Source organism: Carassius gibelio, chromosome A24 (genome assembly GCF_023724105.1).
Source record: "Carassius gibelio isolate Cgi1373 ecotype wild population from Czech Republic chromosome A24, carGib1.2-hapl.c, whole genome shotgun sequence".
Taxonomy (NCBI): domain Eukaryota; kingdom Metazoa; phylum Chordata; class Actinopteri; order Cypriniformes; family Cyprinidae; genus Carassius; species Carassius gibelio.
This window is the reverse complement of record NC_068394.1, coordinates 921,894-945,306: the sequence shown is the minus strand read 5'-3', so window position 1 is coordinate 945,306 and position 23,413 is coordinate 921,894. Positions and strand designations below refer to the sequence as shown.

Here is a 23,413-nt window from a genome sequence, read left to right as displayed (position 1 = left end):
GCTTCAAGTCAAAGAAGAAAAAAATATGGGTATTTAAATTTGGGTATTTCGATTTTTTACATTGTTTAATATTTCCATAACAATTAAGCACTTTCCCCCCAAATTATCTTATAATAAAAAAAACAATAAAAAAAAAAAAAATAAATCCCATTTATATTTTTTTATAGATTATTTCAGTATTTGTTGGGCTATCTGAACTGATTTTCTTTTCTTTTATTATTATTAAATTAAGCATAAATTATTATATTGCAGTGATAATTAGAAACATCATAAATAACAGCTAAAATTATAATAATAATCATATATATTTAAAGTTTATTAAATATGTATATATATTTATCATATATATTTAAAGTTTTTATATATCATTTAATATTTGTTGTAGCTACTACCTATAAATTATAATAAAAAAAAAATAAAAAAACTAAAAAATAAATAGAAATCAGCATAAATTATTATATAAGAATTTATTTAGTCAACATTATTTAATAAAACATTACTATTTAAAATAATAATAATAATAATAAATAAATAAAAGCATCTGAATGCATAATGGTCATGAGAATTATGGGTAAAATTATGGGACTCCCCGTCTTAATTAATTCATTACACTAATAAAATAAACACTGAGAATAACCAGAATAACACAAAATAATACATTTAATAACGGTCATAAGAATTTGAGGGAAAATGTGCTTAATAATATTGCTACAAATTAAAAATAAAAAATCTTAATGCTCCTAAAAAGCTTTTATTTTTATTTATTTTTTTTACGATAAATATTATTTCTTCTTTTTTTTTCTTCGATTTCAAAGTGTTTTGACCCAGAATTTCACCCTTCACTCTGGACGCCCAAAACACATGTTGCATTATCACAAGAGAAACTAAAGTACAAGAGATAAAATTTCAACACTTTTTATGGTCTTTTTATCAATTTTCAGTAAACTCTCAGCATCACACACACACACACACACACACAGGTCTTGCATGTTTAGTGTTAGATTCATCAGGGCACCGCTGTATTTCTCTCTGACGTGGGAAAGGCAGTCATGGAGCACTTGATACTGGATCCCTGAGAAAGATTTCCACATGCAAGAGTTTCCAGCCATCGATAAAAACCAACCAACTTCACAGTCATCACTCAATAAAACCGAAACGCAAGAAAGGAATCAGTCCAGTCGTCTTTCAACACCCGTCAGTTCCGTAAAAGACACGTTTTATGTATTTCTGAATAGCACACTTTCAGAAAGAAAGAGAGATAGATAAAAAAAAGTGTTGCATGTGTAACAGTCAAAATGATCCTCGCAGGATTTGCAGAACACTGTTGGATCTTCAAAAAAACCCAGAAGAAAAACGAGGAAAATCAACGGAATCGGCAGAACTGGAAAAGTGGAGGTCAGCATTCATTTGTCGGCTCCTGAATGTGTGTTTAAAAGTCTTCAGGATGATAAAAATACAGTAGAGAGGTGTGCTGGTAGTTACTGATCCCATGAGAAAACAACGATGACAATCATAATCATAATAAAGTGAAACATGTTGGGATAGGATAGCAGCGGCTGTAATGTGGTTTGAGGTTCTCCGAGGGTCAGATGCGGGACTCTTTGGGCGACAGGTCCACGTTTGTGAGCGAGGTGACTGTAGAAAGCAGGTCTGAGGTAGTGATGCTCGTCAGCCGGCGGATCTGAGAGATTCGCTCCTCCACGCATCCGGCTGATAACCTCGCCTCGGCGTCGTGATCCCAGCACTCCTCGATCGTCTCGCACATCTGCGCCAGACCCTGCACACAGCACCGCTCTCTTAACCGTGCTTAATACAAGTATATATATATATATAAATAGATGGACAGACTTATTACAGTTAGTGGCTAAAGCAACAGCTTTTTAGCTGGATGAACAAACTATAGAGAAAAAAATATATACATTTTATTTTACAAAAGCACAAGAAAATTATATATTTTTTTAACTATATATATTTAATGAAAATTAATAAAAGTAAAATTATACTAAAATAACACTACTTTTAAGTTCTCTAATATTTTAGATTTTTATCCTTCAGTTTATACATTTAAAAATTTAAATAACAATAATAATTAAAAAACAAATTATTTTAAAAAAAAAATTTCCCAGACAATTTTCACCACACTAAATTTAAATATTAATTCAATAAAAAAAAAAAAATTATATTTATGCATTCCACAGACATTTTTATCAAAAGCAATTTACAAATGAGGAACAAAACAAATCATCATAAACACAAAGAAAATTACTACATTTTTAACTAAAATAAAAATGGAAAATATTAAAATAAAAACGCATTCAAAACTATTAAAACTCTCAATGCTACTACTATAACCCATGCTTTCAAGTTCACAAATTCAGATTTCTACTTTTACATTTTCAACCTTTTTAATATTTTACAAAAAAAAAAAAAAAAAAAAATGAAAATTATAAAAATATTTGTGATATGTAAAATATGTAATAATATAATATATCAAATTGACATACATATATATACATATATATATTGTATTTACAAAACAAATCATCAAAGAGGCAGAACATATCTGCAATTTACAATGACATGTGTATTAGAATAAGAAGCAAGCTTTATATATTTTTTAAATGTGTAAATAATAAAGTGATTTATTATTTGTTTATCGCAATGTTTTATTTATTTATTGTATATAATTATAAAACTTGTTTGTAAACCTTAAGTCAATGTTTAGGTAATGGTGCCTTTACTCTGGAAATTATAGTGAATTTTATGCATCTGGTTTATTATTATTTTTATGTTTGGAAGAATAAAATATTGTATTATAATCAAAGTATGTAGTTTATAAAAATGTGTTAAAAAAAATGTGTTAAAAAAAACATAATAATAAATAAATAAATAAATAAATAAATAAAAATATATACATATATTTGTGTCAAATTATGTGCACAAATTCACTAAAAACCTCCACAGAGCGCATCACTCACTGAATGTTTGAGCCAGCAGTCCTTAAACGCCGGCCGCATCTTCTTATGAACCACCGCATCCTGAAGATCCTCCAGAGACGGATGCTGGCCGATCTCCTCCTCAAACGGCAGCATGTACTCGTCTACAGGACCTGAGGGAACACAGCACACAGCTGGAAAGGGGGCGGAGCTTACATGCTCAGAACTGTCTCGGATTGGTCAGATACAATGGATACACTTTTCCACTAATTGAAGTAGTTCGTCATTGATGGACAACAAAATTTAAGATATTTAATAGACGGAATGCAGTTTAAGAGACGATGTTAAAACAGTATAATCTTTATGAAATTCACAACTTAGAAGCAGGGTTAATATAATTAAAATGTAAATTAAAATCATTAAAAAAAAAAATTTAACTGAAAAAAAATTCACTAAATTACATGTAAAACTTAAGTAAAACTTAAGTAAAAAATAAATAAATAAAAATATATAGGAATATATTACGAAAAAAAAATAAAGCTATAAAAACACAACAGTTAGTATATATATATATATATATAAATATAAAATATATTTATATATATACACAAATTACAAAAAAACTATTTTCACACAAACAAAAAGATTTTATATAAAATTCAATGTCAACTTGATTAAAACAATTTTTTTAAAAATAAATTCTCTCTCTCTCTCTCTCTCTCTCTCTCTCTCTCTCTCTATATATATATATATATATATATACACACACACACACACACAAAGAAAATTACTACATTTTTAACTAAAATAAAAATGGAAAATATTAAAATAAAAACGCATTCAAAACTATTAGTCTCTCAATGCTACTACTATAACCCATGCTTTCAAGTGCAAAAAAACAGATTTCTACTTTAAATTTTCAACCTTTTTAATATTTTAAAAGTAAATATTTTTCAAATCCAACATAAAAAAAAAAAAAATGAAAATTATAAAAATATTTGTGATATGTAAAATATGTAATAATATGTAAAAAAAAAAAAAAAAAAAAGTTATATCTAATTTTTTTTTTTTTTTTTTTTATGGTGTCAGAGTTGGGTGTCTGACAGGAAGCAGCTGTTTCATCACTTCCTCTCACCGTCAGCAGCTCTGCAGCGAGACACCAGCTCCCACAGCACCAGGCCCATGGCGTACATGTCTATCCTCAGGAAGGAGTCCCTCTGGAAGTTGATGGCCCCCTCCAGCACCTCCGGAGCCATGTATCTGCGCGTCCCGACCTGACCGTGTGTGTCCCCCGGCGGCGTCCCCGGCTCGAAGCGCACCGCCAGCCCCAGATCCCCGAGCACCGCGCTCAGGTCGCTCTTCAGCAGCACGTTCCTGCTCTTGAAGTCTCTGTGGACGGATGCAGTTACACCTCGCTGACTCTCAGTGTGTGTGTGTGTGTGTGTGTGTGTGTGTGTGTGTGTGTGAAGCTCACCTGTGAGCGATGGCTGGTTTGGAGCGAGGCACGTCCTCGTGAAGATACGCCAGACCACAGGCCATGGTCTCGGCGATGTGACACAGATCCGTCCAGCTCAGCACGTTCCCCTTCAGATGATCCGTCAGAGAGCCCTGACAGTCGACACAGCACAAACACTTACTCTAACAGAGCAGTAATTACTGCTTTTAGAAAACGGTTATTCCATATACGTAGTAAGGTTTCGCTAAATAAAACTGAGCAAATAAAGTGTAATGATATTAATAAACACAGTATTCTTCCACCAAACAATGTAGCTCCTCAGAAACAGCTGTGGGTGCAACAAAGTGGTTGCCGAGCAACACACAGAAGTAAACAAAGGTGACTGTTACTTTGTAATTTACAACAGCTTTGAACGCAGCTCAGCCAATCAGAGTCAAGGAGCGGAACTATCTGCGCGATATTATTATATACCAGTTTCATTTTAATTTGATTTAAAATTGAATTAATTTTATTGTTCTTGTCATGTTTATTTTAGCATTTTTTTAAAAAAGTCTACATAAGTTATTCATTTAATTTAGTTGTTAATTTTTTGTTTAGAGTTATTTTAATATAAAGCATAATACTATTTTTTTTAAACCTACTTAATCTAATATATCGCTTATCCAATGTATTATATTTATGTCTAATTCATACATTTTAGTATTTAGAGTTTTAGATTTTAGTACTATTTTTAGTTTACCTTTAGAGAATTTTTTAGTAATTTTGTTGTGTTTTTATTTTATTTTTAATGGCTATTTAGGTTTTTTTTTTTTGTTGTTGTTTATTTCAGTTTTTAATTTTATTATTATTTTAAAATTCTAAATAGCTTTAATTTTAAATTAAATTAGTTTATTTTTGTATAAATATGACAAAAAAACAGATTTATATTATTTTTTGTTTCTCTGTATCTATCAGTCCAGTTTTGTGTACGTTTGGCTGAAGTGTGATGACCTTTGACCCTCACCCGCTCATGAAACTCGGTGATGAGCCAGAACTCCGTCTCCAGGTTTGCTCCGCGTCTCTCGGCTCCGATGTAGCGCAGCAGGTTCTCGTGCTTCATGCCCGGCGTGGAGAACATGTCCCGCTCGTTCTGCCACGACTGCTTGTCCTGAAGATCACACACACACACACACACACACACACACACATTCATCTACTGAAATAAACAGGCAGTTAATGCATTTGTTTCCCTCAAACACAACATGAAATGATTGCGGACCTGAATGGGGAAGATCTTCACAGCTACGCATTCATTCATCATCTGAGCTCTCCAGACTTGGCCGAAGCGTCCTCGAGCTTTAACCTCCAGCAGCTGAAGAGGCTTCAGAGTCAGCAGCGGAGACGGAGGAGACGGACTCGGATCCTGAACACAGAACACAGAACACGGCACTAGATGGAGCCACAGAAGCACACACAGCTGGACCACATCAGAGACCCGTGAGACACACAGACAGACCTCGCTGAGGTCCACGTGTCCGTACGGAGGCTTGCGGTGCCGGTACATCCAGAAGCCCAGCAGCAGCAGCATGGAGAGCATCGTGACGGGCAGCAGAGAGTAAACCAACACGATCAGCAGCAGCGGAGCGGACGGAGGAGACTCCAGCACTGACCAGAGACAACAACAACAACAACAACACCCTTCTGTCACATCAGCAGCGCACCACACAACACACAGATCTCACTCGGACATCAGGTTTAATGAGTTCATTCAAATAAATAAATACACATTTACTATAACTATACATACATACACACACACACACACACAAACACACACATATATATATATACATAAAACATAAGTACATAAATTAATTATAAATAAAATAAATGTAAAGAATAATAAAAAATAAAACAAATATATATTGAAAATATACACAAATAATAAATTGCACAAAAAATAATAATAAAAAAATCAGAATGCTAATTAAACAAATAAATGTAAATAAAAATAGAAATTTAACTCAATATTTTAAAATGACAAAAATTAATGACTACGAATATATACAATTAAATGAAATAAGTTCAGAAAAAATGTATCAATAAAATAAACCAACCATTAAAATGTACAAAAAAATTATAAAAATATAAAACAAATAAATATATATTGTAATTATACATAAATAAAGTACTTAAAATAAATAGAAAATAGGTAAATAAAAAAAATATTACAATTACTAAAAATATATAAATAATAAAAATACATAAAATTAATAAATAATAAAAAATGCTAATTAAACAAATACACTGAAATAAAATACAAAATAACTAAATATTTTAAAATGACAAAAAGTTATGACTATAAATATATACACAATTAAATAAAATAAGTTCATAAAAATGTATCAATAAAGTAAACCAAAAACAAATGTAAAAATATAATAAAAATATAAAACAAATAAATATATATTGAAATTATACATAATTAATAAATTACTTATAAATAGAGAAAAGTTAATAAAATAATAATAAAATTACTAAAAATAAAAAGGAAAAATTAATAAATAATACAAAATGTACACAATGTATACAAATAGTAAAATTGACAAAAGATTAATGGATATGAACACAAAAAAATTAACTAATTCACATATATTATGTATACCATTAAAATAAAAAATAAAACAAAAAAATAATAAATGATAAGAAAAGGATACATAAAAGAATGCACTCATTAAAAACAACTACAAATGAAGATATATAAATAAAATAAATGCGTAAAAAATACATATAAATAATATACCTGATCACAAACAAAAGTAAACAAAAAGTTTATAAATAAATAAATAAATAATAAATCAAAACGTACAAATACCGAAGTTAATTAATTTTAATAATAAATGCCATTAATGCATTAGCCGTCACTGTTCAGTGTGAAGCGCAGCACTGAGGAGGTTTCTGATTGGTTGACTCTCACCTGGTCCAGTGATGTCAGGCAGGTGTGTGAACCTCTCGTTACAGAAGTCACCTTCACAGCAGCAGAAGAACACCTGAGGATTCTCCTCGGTGGCCACACACTCCTGTCTGAGACACACACACACACACACACACACGGTCAAACATCTGGAAAACACTTCACCATCTCTCGTCTGCTTCAGCGCTAACCAACATATCTTCAACAACATATTAAAGGTTTACGATGGGAAACAAGACACTTCACGAGGTTGAAGAATAAAAAATGTACATGGTGTTACCTAAAAACATCCAGAAGCACCCTGGCAATGATTGACTAATATTAAAATAAATTAATAACTTTACTATTAAAACAATGAAAACTAATTACTATTAAAAAGAAGCATCTACATTTTTAAATATTAAAATAAATTATAAATTAAAGTAATATGTATTAAAATAAATAAATAAATAAATTATTTAACTATAATTAACTTTTATTGTCAATAAATAAATACTAGTCAACATTTAATTTTTCCGAAATATCCTAATGACTACATGACAATTAAATTTGTTTAAAAAACAAATAACTAATAATAAATTAACACACACTGAATAAATACAATTTAAAATTAATTCAATAAAACATACCAAATAAAATAAAATATTAATAAGTTATAAATGCATTAAAATAAATAGATTATACATATGAATTATATTTAAATAAATTAATACTATTTAAATTAAAATTAACAACCAGAACATCTGGAAAGTTTATTACTATTATAATTATTGATTATATTATAGTTTAAGTTTCAGCATTATATTTGCTCTGAAATGTCTAAATGAGTTTATGAAATGCAAAAACTAAAATAATTTGGCGATACAAAAATGACAATGTGTGTAATGATGATGAAAAATCCTAAAAGGGCCAAAAAGATCATCATTATCTTTATGCAAAACATTATCTTTGTTTCTCTTGAGAGTTTGTGCTGAATGTGGAGGTGAAGTTGGGATGTTTGTTCTTGATTTATGAGTACAGTAGGAACAGATTTCGAGTTCGTCAGTGAAACACATTGAAAGAGAGCAGGTCAGTAACGGAGTGACACACAAAAGAGAGAAAGAGCGAGAGCAGATTGTGCTGATCATCAGTCTCTGTGTCTCTGTGAACACAGACCTGCAACAACAACATCATCACACCTTTAAAATCATATACCTATTTATATATCAGACATAGTGACAACATATCTGGATCTGTATGTTTTTAATATATTTTATTTTTACATTTTTTATTCTTAATTTTATTTCTTAAGCATCATGACATGTTTATTTTCCCCTACGGTGCATGAAATGTGTTTAAACTCGAAGTTAAATAATGGTGCATAGCATTTGGTAGAGCATTGTGTGATCAAGCGTAAGGTTGTGGGTTCGATTCCCCGGGAACACATGATAGGTAAAAAGTGATAGACTGAATGCACTAAGTTGATTTGAATCAAAGCGTCTGCAAAATGCAAAAATTTAATTTAATTTAATTTAACTCCTGAAAAGCAGAACAAAAATGGAATACAAAAATAATAATTAGAATTTTGAAAAATTTAATTTCTTTAAAGTGGAACAAACAAATGGAATAAATAAAGAAATTAATTATAATAAAAATAAATTATATCTAAAATGAATGAAAGTGCAGAATAAAATTGTTATATAAGGATAAAACCAGTAAAAAAAAATAAATAAATACATAATTACTGTGTAAAAAAAAAAAAAAATATATATATATATAAATAAATATAAATATAAATATATATATATATATAAATATATAGGAGTTAAAAGATTTATATTAAAATAAAAATTTGTATATCTAAAATTAATGGAAAGCAGAAGAACAATTAATATTAAATATAATATTAATAATAAATAAGAATAAGACCTTATTATTATTATTATTATTATTAATGTTATTGCAGTGTTATTTTAGTATAATTTAAATACTACTATAGTTCTTAACATTTTTATATATTTCATTTGAAATATTTAGACGTTTTATTTATAATTTTTTTATTTACACACTTTATTTTTTACTTTTACTGCACTTATGAACAGCAATGATACAGTGTTTCTATGGTTACCGCTGTAAACAAACCAGCGCTGCACTAATGAACTTTAATATGCTTTATACAGAGGCACGATGAAATGAAACTGTTGTAAAGACAGTACGTTCCCCACAGACATATGGATTTCAGCCGGCTCGTGGTTGATGGTTACATCACTAATGTCTAGTGTTAGCGTCTTAGCACTGACCTGTCGTAGCAGTTGAAGTCGTCTAACCAGCATCCCTTCTTGACGAGCTGGATGCTGCCCGAGCTGTTCCTCCACGAGGCGTAGCAGTGCGAGCGCTTGTCCTTGTCTCCCTCACAGCGCTCCACGCCGCTGCGGTTCGTCTTCTCCACCTCCCAGTTAATGTTGAAGTACAAACACTCGTGCGTCTCCACCTCGGCATGACTGGGGCCTGAAGAACACAGAGACACGGCTTTACTGACCGCAGAAACACTGAGCAAACACAAACAATAACATTATTAGTCTTACTATTAAAACGCATTATCATGATTATACTAGAAAATACATTATGCAAATATAATTATTATTATTATTGCCTATTTGCCTATTGATAACATTTGCGATTTTACATACATATAAATATTGAATAATAATATATATATATATATATATATATATATATATATATATATATATATATATATATATATATATATATATATATATATATATATATACACACACACACACACACACACACACACACACACACATTTTTGTTATTAAATATTTAAACAAATATTATTAATAAATATGGACAGAAAATATAAAACATATTTTAAAAATATTACTGATGTTTGCTGTTCCTCAATTCTCAATTTAATTAAATAATAAACCACCATTACTGCTATTAAATATATTGAATGTGTATATTTACATATATTGAATATATATAAATTATTATATTCATTTTCTATTATTAAATATATACATTTAAATTCATTAAAATTAATTATATCTAAAATTTAAAACATGATAAAAATATTGATAACATTAGCTGATTCTCAATTCTTTACTTATTACTATTATTATTACTTTTCATTTATTAAATATAGATCAAAATTAATTATCAAAATACCATTACTTTATTAATACATTATTATTATTATTATTATTATTATTATTGTTATTATTATTATATAATATATATATACAAAACATATACATAACATTGATAACATTTGCATTTTCTCAATAATTGTCTACTTAAACTTATTAAATACATTAAATTCAAAGAAATGTAATCTCATTGGTCAGTCCAACAGGTAGCCCCGCCCCAAACTCACATCATTGCCCAGGCAACTCAAACAAACAGATCAATGTTTTGAAAGTGACAGGAAGTCAAACTACAGACGAACTGAACATGAATTCAGTGTTTGAAAATCATGATTTCTGAGATACAACTATTTGAAAACCTGGAATCTGAGGAAGCAAAAAAAATCTAAATATTGAGAAAATCATCTTTAAAGTTGTTCAAATGAAGTTCTTAGCAATGTATATTACTGATCAAAAAAGTTTTTATATATTTAAAAAAGGAAATCTACAAAATATCTTCATGGAACATGATCTTTACTTAATATCCTAATCATTTTTGGCATGAAAGAAAATTGTATAACTTTGACCCATGTGCGTATTGTTGGCTGTTGATAGAAATAAACCTTCACTACTAACACTGCTTTTGTGCTTCAGTGTCACATATATGGTTTGGGCATCTCTGATTTAGTTTAGGAAGAGGACTTGGGCCTGTTTCATGACTCGGACAAGAACAGGTTTACTGCTTGATAATATAAGATATAGATAAATCAAACATTTTAACATGAAAAACTATATCAAATATAGAGTAAACAAAACAAATGAATAAACATTTGATAAAGATAAAAATACTTTATTAAATATATAATATTAATTTTATATCATTGCATTATATTACAACAATAATATTAAATGTAAACAATAATTAAATTCAAATTAAATATAATTTAGAAAATAATATTCGGTGTAATAAAATGTTTATTGTTTAATTTAATTTGAATTATTACCATGTAGTTAACTAGAATGTTACATTTTTTTATAAATGTTTGACAAATTAAGATATAGAAAATGAAAACTATATAAAATAAAAAAAACATTTGATAGATAAAAATGAACATTAATACTATATTAAATATATACTAAAATTGCAATTCATAATACTAAAATAAGGAATTAGATAATTTAAATAACATATTGTTTTTATTTAATATCAAATATTATTATCTAGTTAACCTGTCAGCTAAAATGGTTTCATAATGTTTGATAATGTAAGATATAGAAAATGTAAATAAAATGTTTTTAAAATGGAAAATAATAACAAATTTTATAAAAGCTCATACACAAAAATATTTTCAATAGGTAATTAAATAATCATTAATTTAATAAATAATATTACAATTATTAAAAACATTTTTTAATAAATATATAATAGGAAAATAATGAATAGCTTAAGAATATCAATATAATTTTTAGAATTAATATTTGTAAAAAATAAACGATAATGAATTGCCAAACAACTACAAGTGGATAAAAATACAGTTGTCAAAATCCCAAAATGCAAAAATGAAGCATGCACTGATACATAATTCATATTCTGGCACCGCATTTCTTTTTAAACGAACTGCAATCTGAAACGTAGCCGGCCATTAAACTGAATCATGATGGAAAGAGAAAGTTTTCCCTGGAGTCAGATCAATGTAGAGTACGGCTGGAATAAAGACTGAACTGATGTGCTTATTATTATTCAGACATGATTCACAGCGATAACACACATCTCTCAACTGCAATCCGTTTCATTTATACCTCACTTTCTTCCAAGAAGATCCATTTAGTGAATTAAGAGTCCAAACACACGCTGAAGATGGAGATTCCTTTGCATTACAAAACCCTCAATGCCCCAAACAACACTTGCATTGCATTTGAGTCCAGATGTGTGTGTGTGAGTGCATCTGATGGCCAAAACACCTGAACATGAGTGTTTTGAGATAAATATGAGCCACAGACAGTCAATACTCACTACTGCACACAACACATGCTAAAAACATGTCTGCGATTAGCACACACGTGTCTGCTCGGATTCAGTACTGCATTTACATTAATGCAGTTATCAGAGGCTTTTATCCAAAGCTACTTGCATTGCATTCATTACTTTCACGGCATGCTCTCGTTTAATCAATTTATGTACTGTTTATGTATAATTCATGTACTATGATAATTATTAGGAACTCTAAAATGTGTTTAAAGGACTGTCCTTACCAAAAAACATGGTACTTATTTAAAACCGTTTTATGAAAGTGTTTAAAACTGAACAACCTTGTTGTAAATTGTTACTTTTAAATTAGTTTAAAAATACAAGAGAGTTTAAAATCAAATAAAGTTCGCATTTTTTGTTTGATAACTTTTTAACAACTTGTAGTTACAAATTTGTTGCAAATTGTTACTAGACGAAAACATAAAACTTCAAATTTAGTTACGTAAATTGTAACTAAACATAAAAAAAAATGTGTTTAGAAAAAAAGTGTTTAAAACGTTTCTTTTTTTTTTTTTAATTGTTACAAAAAATGTGAATTTTTTTAAATAAAAAAATGTTACTTGTGAATTGTTATTTAAGAAAAAAAACTATTTATTCATAAAAATGTGTTTAAAATTGCACAACCTTGTTGAAATTCAGTGACTTTGCAAGGATTTGAAACGGAGTCGGTTCTTATTTTAAAATATTCTGGAGCAGGATAATATTAATGACACATGGGTAATTAACGACACTAAATGGAGTTGAAATTCTCTGGCGTTGTTTCCAGTAACGAATCTGTAGCACTACAACAAAATAAACTTAAAAGAAAAGAACAAAACGCTCCAAAAGTACTTAAAGAACCATTAATGAAATCATAAAGAAGCATGGAATCAGAACGGCTGAATTCCTAATTATTTTTCCCAGTCACAGCAAACTTTTTTTGAAGAAGAATTAATCAAATTACCAACCCATTTAACAAAGCATCTTTTTGTCTAATAGATATGACGCTGCATATTACGAATATTGTTGGCCCCCTTGATGATTTTTGCTCCTATTTTGTAATTCGCTTTGGATAAAAGCATCTTCACAATGCATAACATCCAGTTTCTTGTTTTATAAAAACTTGTCAAATTTGGTGAGAGGAACAACCTGATTGCCATTAAAACGCCTTCACAAAAGACAAATAAAACGCTCTTTACTCAGTCATGTGCAAGCGTCCATTTCGACACCAACACGGTGACGCTCCTGATCTATTTATAGCAGCTGGCGAGAAACACAAACCTCAAGTAATAATGACAATCATAATCAGACCAGATCGCAATAAAAACAAAGCAGGTCTGATGTTTGATTTCGAGGAAGAGAATGAAACACGGCTTCCTTCCCTTCAAACACAAACTTGTTCAGGGTTTAAAGAAGGACTTGATTTGTTCCCAGACGACAGGGATTTGTGAGGGAGTTTGTAAGTAGGTCAGATGAATCCAAACATCAGCCGATGGAGAACTTCTTTTCTTCAGTAGAACAGATTTTTAGCTGAAACTGAATTGCTGAATTGTGATTCATGTAATGGAAGTCAATGGATACTTGTATTTGAGAGCCAAAAAAAGCACATTCAGGCCCGTGGCTATTGACTTTATATTATTGTCTTATGAAGCAAAACGATCGGCTTGTGCAAGAAACTAGAGGTGTGTAATAATGAGAGAAAATTATATCTCAAAATATACTGGGGTATTTTTGATAACGATAATTAAAGTAAATTTCACTGAGTGTGTGTTTGTGTTGGTTTAGACCCATCAGGGATAAATAAGTAAACTTCCAGTAGGTGGCAGCAAGTCCTGTCTTAATGAGTGATTTATTAATGAATCATTCATTCAAATGATTCATTCAAAACAGCTGATTCATGTAGAAACAGAAAAGCAACAGTTTTTATGAATGGATCATTGAATCACTGACTCAGATGATTCGTTGAGAAACTGATTCACTGCAGTGTTGCGCCGAGATGCTAAAATGTTATGCTGCAACTATTTTCATTAGCGAAATCAAAGAAAAAAAAACAACAACATACAATATTGAGTGTCAGGCATCGGTTTTGATTGAGTAACTTCGAGACACAAATTTGATTTGGTGAATTGGTTCATCTAGATCATGAAAAAGAACCAGTTCAAAAGTATGATTCGTGGGTGAACTATTCCATGACCATGCAATGGATGGGACAAAAACAATACAAATTTTTGACAATATTCAATATATATCTTGACGATTTTTTATATACATCTCAATATTTTTGCATTGGCTCTTGAAAAATCTTCAGAACCACAGCAAACTTAAAGAAAACACTTTACTAAAAGAATCATTAATTAAATTGTTAATAAAATAATTAATGATTAAATGCAAAATGTAAAAAAAAATAATAATAATATAGAAACTTAGAAAAAAATATTAAGTTATCTATAAAACAAAGATTATTAGAGTACGTTTTACAAGAAAAAGAAAAAATAATGTTTAATTTAATGTGTTACTTGGTTAATTTTACCAAATTAACAATAAGTTACATTTAAAATATTTACTTAAAATGTACCACCATACCAATATAAAAATATAACAATTGTTTTTTTTTTTAAATGCCATTTTCCTTTAAAAAAAATAAGCTCTTTGAAAAACATGAAGAGCAAAGAAATGCATTAAACATTACATAGATAATCTAGTTTGCAAGATCATATATATTGTTATGTCTGTTTCCATATTTAAATCACAGTCAATCGTTGCATCTTTGGATTCAATCTTGCATTGCATTTGTCAATCCAAAACTTTCTGAAACGTCTGAAAGTAGGCGAAAAACGGAGTGAAATTGGCTTACTGTCTTTATAACCTAAATATAGGCCTCCTGCATTATACACAATATTCCCTCATTTTATAGCGTTCCTGTAGCTCAACCGCGTTAGCAGCGCTAGGTTGCGGGTTCGATTCCCAGGTAGCACGTTAGGTTAAAAACATTAGCCTGAATGCACTGTAAGTCGCTTTGGATAAAAGAGTCTGCTAAATGCATACATCTGTTATATCGTCAGCAGAATAAATGCAATAATAACGCTAGAATATTCAACGCAGGATTATATTATGAAACTTTTTTGTACTTTAGAAAAACACACACTGATGAATCATTCGCAATAGACCGCGAACATTAATTAAACTCTATTTACTACAATGCAAGTCAAGTCTAAATGATTACGCCTGACTTTCATTCATCCTTCTTTGGCAATCTGTGGCCTTTTTAACCAGCATCCAATCCTTTGACTAACAATGGCAACAAGTTCAGGCCAAATATTGAATTTTGTCATGCTAAAATAAATAAATGGCAGCTTGTCTCTAGAGGCTCGGAGAAAGACGTTCCCACGCTCTGGTGGTCATTGACAGGCCTCCGCTCGACAGGTGGTCACTGCTGGGTTTTACATGACAAAAGTGCGGCCCCCTTCACCCCGAGATCCACGTCACACACCGTCTCAGCCTTTTCTCACAGAGTCACAGCAACAATGACTGCAAACCACACTCCAGACTAATTATTCTGTTGATTTGAGCGACGCTTTGGATACGACCTCCAACCAAAGACACACAAACTACGAATCTGACTCGAATGGATGACTGTATTAAAATCAGTTAAGAGGGGAAAAACTGAGCTATAACCAATGAGAAGCTTCTGCAGCGACAAATTAACCATTTAAATCTACTCATCTTGGTTAATGTGCATTTACTATTGTTTATTGTTAAAAAATTGTATTAACCAAAATTAACATTAACCAAGATTAATAAATGCTGCACAAGTATTAATTATTGTTAGTCAATGTAATAGTTAACATGAACTGAGGTCAAACAAAAAATTTGTTTTAACGTGTAATTTGTAAAAAAAAAAAAAAAAAAAAAACGTTTAATTTTTAAAACAAAACATTAAAATGAGTTTAAAAATGTTTAAAAGTGTAAAAGAAAAAAAGTTTAAAAAAAGTTTACAATGTTTCTAAATATATACATAAATTTGTAAATTAAAACAAATAAACAAAAATAGTTTAAAATGCTTCAAAATAAATGTTTTAAAAATGTAAAATATATTTGCAATTATATATTTATATATATATATATATATATATATATATATACACACACACACTTTGTTAAAAAGTTTTAAAATGTCTTTAAATTATTTAACTAATCTTTTACTCAAAAAAAAAAAAGTGTTTTCAAATGTTGGAAACATAAAAATGTATTTAAATCAAATTGTAAATTATTAGCCAACTTAATAAAAAAAAGAAAAAAGGTTACAACAAACACGTTTACAACCTTACTGAAAAAAATGTGAAGAAGAAAATTTGAAATTGTGTTTTTTTTTTTTTTTTACTGTAATTAGGATCAATTCTTGCTGTTGCTTCTTCAGAAACCCTAAAACAATCATCAGGGAAACTTAATAATTCATGAAATCCGAACCAGAATCATGAAATTCCTTCCACTTCCCATCTCTGGCTATCAGTATGCATTTCACAAACTCTTCCAGCGTGAGATATTTTTACTCTCTCTTTCCTGGACGCTCGAGGCAGGATTGAACCGCTTAGGGCCGCTGATGTCTGGCGACAGCTGGATGTCAGGACGGAGACGAAGAGGTCACGAGAGGAGCCTGGGAGTCAGGATTATCCACACATTCCTCCATCTGGAGCGCCGAGGAAGCATCTGCCCCATCTCCATCTCAAACACCCCAATAATGACTCCTCACATCGAGGAAGAGACGTCTGCTCATTAATCTGCTCTCTCAGGTGGAAACACCAACAGCTTTGAGTGATCACAGAGGTCAGAACACCTTCAGGAAACAAACACACTGGCACACATACATCTGGGAGCTCACTATATCATATTACGGTTGAAAGCTGCTACAAACTATTCAAACATTTTGCCTAGCATCTGTTTAACATCATTAAATCACCTAAACAGTGCTTGCATTGGTATTGAAAACAAGTATTGTTCAAGAAACGGTATCGAAGTCTAGGTATTGGTATTGAAAACATGTCATTTTCAGTCATAACTCAGTTTAACTAGTAAGCTAGAGTATTATATAAGTTCACTTATTTAGCGGGATTATCACTAAAAACACGTAAATTCAGCGTCTGGCGTCTCATTTAACAACTAGAACTGCTCTGAGAGTCACTTTTCAGTTTGATTTGAGTAAAACTAGCCTCACATCACATGCACAGAACTGTAAAAGGTATTCACAGCAACCTGTCAAAATAAAAGTCCGGTTTAATTTGAAGACATTGTGCCTATTACAGTTTATCAGTGGAATGTACATAGCCTACTATTATCACTAAAATGAAACAAACATTATTTTTAAGGATTAAATCACACATTTCTTCCATGTTTTAATTTTAATAGTAAATCCCCTTTGTTTCCCAAAGAATATAAAGTTTGCTTTTAAAGATTTATGAAATTAATGTTTTATGCGTTCATTTGATAACGAGAAAAAACTTAATTTCTAAAGGGGAAAAAAATTCATAAGGCTACATTAAGAAAAAAAGTATTAAATTCAGTTGTTTTATGCATTTAAATGATCAGACAGGCTAAAACACAGAATTTCGTAACAATAAAAAAAAAATGGTGAGGAAAAAAATAAAACATTTCATAGGGCCCTAAACGTAATTCTTGTAAAAAAAAAAAAAATTAATTAATTGTAATATTTAACCTAATTAATTATTAAAATTAAAATAATTAGACTTATTATAAAGGAGTCTGGAAAAATTAAAACAGAAAAAAACAGAATCGAGAAAATTTTTTACTGAAAAAAAAAAAGAATTTTGAAAAAAAAAAAAAGTGAATTTAGGAAAAAATACAAACTGCTTTCATAGGGCCCCAAACACAGTCCGTTGCACTGTAAACATACATGACCCAGTAATGTGGTGGAATATTTGTGCTAAACAAACCTCACACTAAACCGAACCTTCTGCGTGTTCACGAGCGCTGCATGTGATCTACAACGAGCCCCGTGCGAGAGATAAGACCTGAGGAATATCACTGTTTACCTGCGATATCCCGGCCATGCGGCACGGTCCGGATAAGAGTTATCTGTGCATGTAAACAAACGGCACGACGAGAACAGAGAAGAGTTTCTGCAGCATGTGCCTGCAACCGCAAACACCATTGCCTCATTTAACAAAATAATGAAATCTGCAACAATAACAAACCTGGGAAATTAGCCGAGACTTGCCAAGCAAGCAAGCATTTCATTTGCAATTACACACGTGTAAATGACACTCATTGGACTCTGATCATCCGAATGAAACACGAGACCCTGGAAACATCCCTCAGAGAACAACCACACGAGCATCACAGTCATTCAGCCTTCAACGTTTTAATTCTTTAACTCAATAATAAAGGTTTATCTTTTTAAGCTCACATTGGACTTCATGCATGCACATAAATATATACAAATAACACCTAATATAAATATCAAATAAGGCCTGAAATACAGCAAGCTGGCTTTCCTTTATTCCCAGGAGTCCCCAAATCATTGAGTAAGCATTGCAGATCGATTATCCATAAGATAACACAGAAAAAATACCAAACACAAACATGCCCTGAATAAAACCGATAGATCATTCACTAAAGACCTTGAAAAGTAAAGTTCACAAGTGCTGTCGAAGAAATGCATCCAGCAAAAGCAAATATCTTTTTCAACACACACACAAATGCTGACATACCAAAAAAACACTATTGATTATAAACCTCTGACACAATTATTGCTATTTGCCAAGCCAGGCATCATAACTATTAACGCCAAATCTAGTTGGTTCTTCTTTTAAATTCCAGACTTAAACAACACAAAAAAGCAATTTCTTGATTATTTTTAATCATTGGCACAGTCAATCATTTCTGTTGGGGATGATCCACCATTGCTTGAAATCATTTCCAAATCCAAGTACAAGCTTTTACAAAGGGTTCAAAAACTACCGTCCAATAGTTTCTGCAGTGAAACCCATGCTTTTAAATAAATCTCTGTTATTGCTAATATTGATCGTCTGCATCATTGAAACGCGGCGCGAAATCACTTTATGTTGTGCACTGTGGGTAATAATCTGGACGGCCGAAGACATTCTGTCTTCATTTATCAAATCAGCTCGGACCTGAACCGTGGGTTTCGAGTATCTGCAACCGATTGAAAGTCAAGAGGAAAACACACATTCATGAATTCAACAACGCTCAACGTCCAGAGCCAAGAGTCAATTATTGCCAATTTGAGCAAATCCCAGCATCCCATCTCTGTGGTTGGAGAATATTTCACTTCCTAATGCAAAGATCTGAGATGAAACAAAGCACCAAACACGAGAGAGATCGTCGAGGGTCTAGCAGACGTTGCTTTCTGTGTAAAACTGATGCTAACAGATTCCTATAAAGACAATGCAATGCTCTCAACATGCACTTGGCTGTTTTACATAATCACAAACTATGTTTAATGGACTCAAATAAAACAGAACACAATCTGCCTTTATACCCCAAACAACACATGCATTGAAAATGAAAATTCAACTACTGCTAACTTCCACATATTTGACACGCTCCCAAATGGAAAAGTTGCATCCCAATGAAAATCTTTGGTAATTACCACAGATGATTGATAAACCAGACAATTTTTGACATTTTAGATATTATTGGCATTGCCTGTTGACCGATTCATTAACAAATGTACATTTAGATTGCATGGACTCTGCTTAAATGCAATCATTAAATTTTATCCGACACAGTAAACATTATGCAAGGAGTTGGTGAGAAATCTTACAAATTCAATGCAACAAGTTCTCTCAGTGATTCCAATGGTTTCTTAACATAAAAACAAAAACAAAATAACTAACGCAATAATGAGATGAGAAAACGATAGTACAAGTTTAAATACTCTCAGCAAACAGCCAAACAATAATCTTATAACAGTCATCACACCGTTTATTCATGCTGCAATGCATGCTGGTAACTCACAAACCCTTAATTCTTCAATATTGTTCAATATTAAATTGTTTGTTCAGACAACTGTGTTTGACTAGTTAAGATTACATTTGGCAAACATGGGTTTTATAACAATTCACATTTCTTCCCATAAACTGAAAAATATGGATTATGTCCTTGCTTTTTTAACAGTGTATGCATGTATCGGATTCTACACAAATATAAACTTTCTATAGAGCATTAAAAACATAATTGGCAATAAAGCTCTTTCTGATTCTGGTGCTAATGATTGACTTAGTAAACATGTGAGAAAAACACAAACGGTTGCTTTAAATCCAAGTTCTTGATTCAGGTGACCATCCTCCATTTCTCACAGCCCCTCCCCCCCAAAAAAAAACTCTCTCTCACTCTCTGTCTCACTCTCACTCTCACTCACTCACTCTCTCACTCTCTCTCACTCTCACTCTCTCACTCTCTCTCTCTCTCACTCTCTCACTCTCTCTCTCTCTCACACACTCCCCCTCTCACTCTCTCTCTCTCACTCTCTCTCTCACTCTCACTCACTCTCTCACACTCTCTCACTCTCTCACTCTCACTGACAACGTTTACATGCTGTTAAAATTCGGGTTATGGTCGGGTTAAGGTCACTATGTAAACGGCGACGCACGGTTAGCGTCTGGACGTAAGACGCAATATGCGTCATTTCCGATTCTTCTCCCTGTATCCAAAGACTCAAAAGACCAAGATTCCTTGAACAAAACTAGAACTAGAACACACATTTTGATGGGGATATGCCGAAACGCGTTTACAAGACCAAATATTCGGGTTAGAAAAGGGGTACCCCAGGTATAATATCCCGAGCATATCCGGGTTTTTGCCGGTGTTTACATGGCCGTGTGCGACCGGGTTATTGCTAATATCCCGGTTTCGAACGGGTTATTGGCTGCATGTAAACGTAGTCAATCTCTCTCACTCTCTCTCACTCTCTCTCACTCTCTCTCTCGCCCAGCCCCCCCACCCATGCACCACAGCTCACATCCATATCAAAGCATGCAATCGGCCGTATTTCCCTCTGGATAATCGTCCACAGCTTTCTGCACTGATGATTGGAGCGCTGACGGACTCTACGGTGGTCATTTCAGTCCAGGGAGGTATTCCAGTCACCAGCAACCCCCTCCCCCCGACCCACCCCGACACACACCCCACCGTTCAAACACACAAAACCCACCAGACACGGAGCATCGGTGTAATTTGTTTCCACCAATAGAAGGCTGTTTCAGCGCCACACCACCCTGCTTTTCTTTTTATGGCACCGTGTGCTCCGCCTGGGAATCTTGGAATGCTCTACGAGAAGACTATTACACAACACACACACACACACACACACACACTAATGAGCCCTCACGGCATCGCACACACATTCAACAAGCCTGTCGCCAATGACAGAAACACAATTCACCTTCAGAAGGAGAAGCTAAAACACTGAATGATTATATATTTATACATACATCTCTAAAGCTGCTTTCAAACCTTTTTTCACTCTTGCAAACCAATGCGGTCAAGCCTAAATTGAAGTTCTTGAGGTTTTGGAGGAAAATTCAACCCTGACAATTTGTTGTCCTTCTTTTAAAAGACGGTAGACCACTTTTTTCATCTGAGAGTTAAAAGTTCATGCAAATAAAATGAAATTACTTCGTTTGAAAACTTCTCGGAGTAAAACTGATTTAGTTTTGACTCTGTATTGTTAGAAATAAACATATCGTTTCCATAACTTGAGATGAATGCAATTGAAATCATTCCAATGGGGTAATGCTGGTAATTTTAAGATTACATGTTTTTATACACATCAAATAACATTATATTTACATATATATTATTTATGCAGGAGTAATTTAACATTTCAAAGGATTTCTAATTTTGCATTTAATAAAAAAGGGGTAAATGCAATAGTAACATTGCAACATTCATAACTTTTTTCACATTCTTAAGCGAAGCTGTTTATCAGATGCAATATGGGTTTTAATTGAAAATATTAAGTTATGATGATTTTCCGAGTACAAACAGATCCTGAATGTAAAAAAATATTTTAATGCATTATGAGGAATTCTGTCCTGAAAAGGAAACATTGTGTCCCTATCTCCAATAGTATGATACATATCACTTAATGAATGCATTCTGCAAAATATGAATGCAAAAATTATTTAGACAAATATTTGACCATGCATGAGTTAATTCGTAAATACAACTGTGTAAAAAATCAAAAATCTTTGCACTGAAGGCTGGCTCAGGATAGTTATGAATGAATGTGAGCACTACATCTGCAAATGACGCAAACACGTCAATATTTCAAATGCATGTATAAATATTCACCAAAACCTGTTGTAAACATGATTCTTAATGCAAACACATGTCGTTTCAGCAAATGCATTATTATATAAGTTAAGAACATCTGAAAAAACCAATGCACATCTCACCCAAGAAGAATAAAAGAGCGCTCACCTGCACTGAAAGTTCCCAGAAGAAGTGCAAAAGTCGGCCAGGAAGCGAACATATTCCTCTAGTGACACAAAAACACCCCGGGTGTTCTCCTTTTCAGGGTTTTCTCCTTTGCACACATTTAAAACGATCGGGGAAACACACACACACATATGCACACACACACACAAACACACACAAGAGCGCGAGTGACCGTCGGCCTGATGTCCACCCACCGATCGGGCTTTAATCAAACTTTAACACATGCACAAATCCATCAGGAAAAGCGGCTATTCCAAGAGAAGCGCCTTCCGGTGCAAAAATAACCGGCGATTTCCATCCAAATCCCGTTCGTGTGTGAAGCATTTCCCGTGCAAGAGCGAGAATGGCAGGACAGGGTTCGATTCTGACATCCACGGAACTGAACTGAGTCCAAAATGGCTTCGGAAAGCGAAGCGCATCCAGCAGGGAAACCAATTTTCCCGTTCTACT

The 23,413-nt window shown here is 32.0% G+C and overlaps 1 protein-coding gene across 1 annotated transcript; it reads right to left on the bottom strand.

Annotated features, from left to right (window-relative positions):
• Window positions 1-899: 899 nt before the first annotated feature.
• Window positions 900-23,413, bottom strand: LOC127946334 (activin receptor type-2B). The gene is made up of 10 exons (XM_052542845.1): window positions 22,946-23,413; window positions 9,625-9,832; window positions 7,349-7,455; window positions 5,888-6,036; window positions 5,651-5,794; window positions 5,396-5,539; window positions 4,411-4,544; window positions 4,072-4,325; window positions 2,979-3,109; window positions 900-1,777 (listed from the first exon to the last, which is right to left on the bottom strand). The coding sequence occupies exons 1-10, from the start codon at window positions 22,995-22,997 to the stop codon at window positions 1,586-1,588; spliced, it is 1,515 nt and encodes a 504-aa protein (XP_052398805.1). The 5' UTR covers window positions 22,998-23,413; the 3' UTR covers window positions 900-1,585.

What these genes read in the sequence shown, in the direction of transcription:
- LOC127946334 (XM_052542845.1), bottom strand. Translation starts at nt 22,997, where the DNA reads ATGTTCGCTTCCTGGCCGACTTTTGCACTTCTTCTGGGAACTTTCAGT. An exon ending in GACTTCAACTGCTACGACAG is followed by an intron (nt 7,456 to 9,624) that starts GTCAGTGCTAAG and finishes TGTGTGTCTCAG; the next exon opens with ACAGGAGTGTGTGGCCACCG. An exon ending in GACACGTGGACCTCAGCGAG is followed by an intron (nt 5,795 to 5,887) that starts GTCTGTCTGTGT and finishes TTCTGTGTTCAG; the next exon opens with GATCCGAGTCCGTCTCCTCC.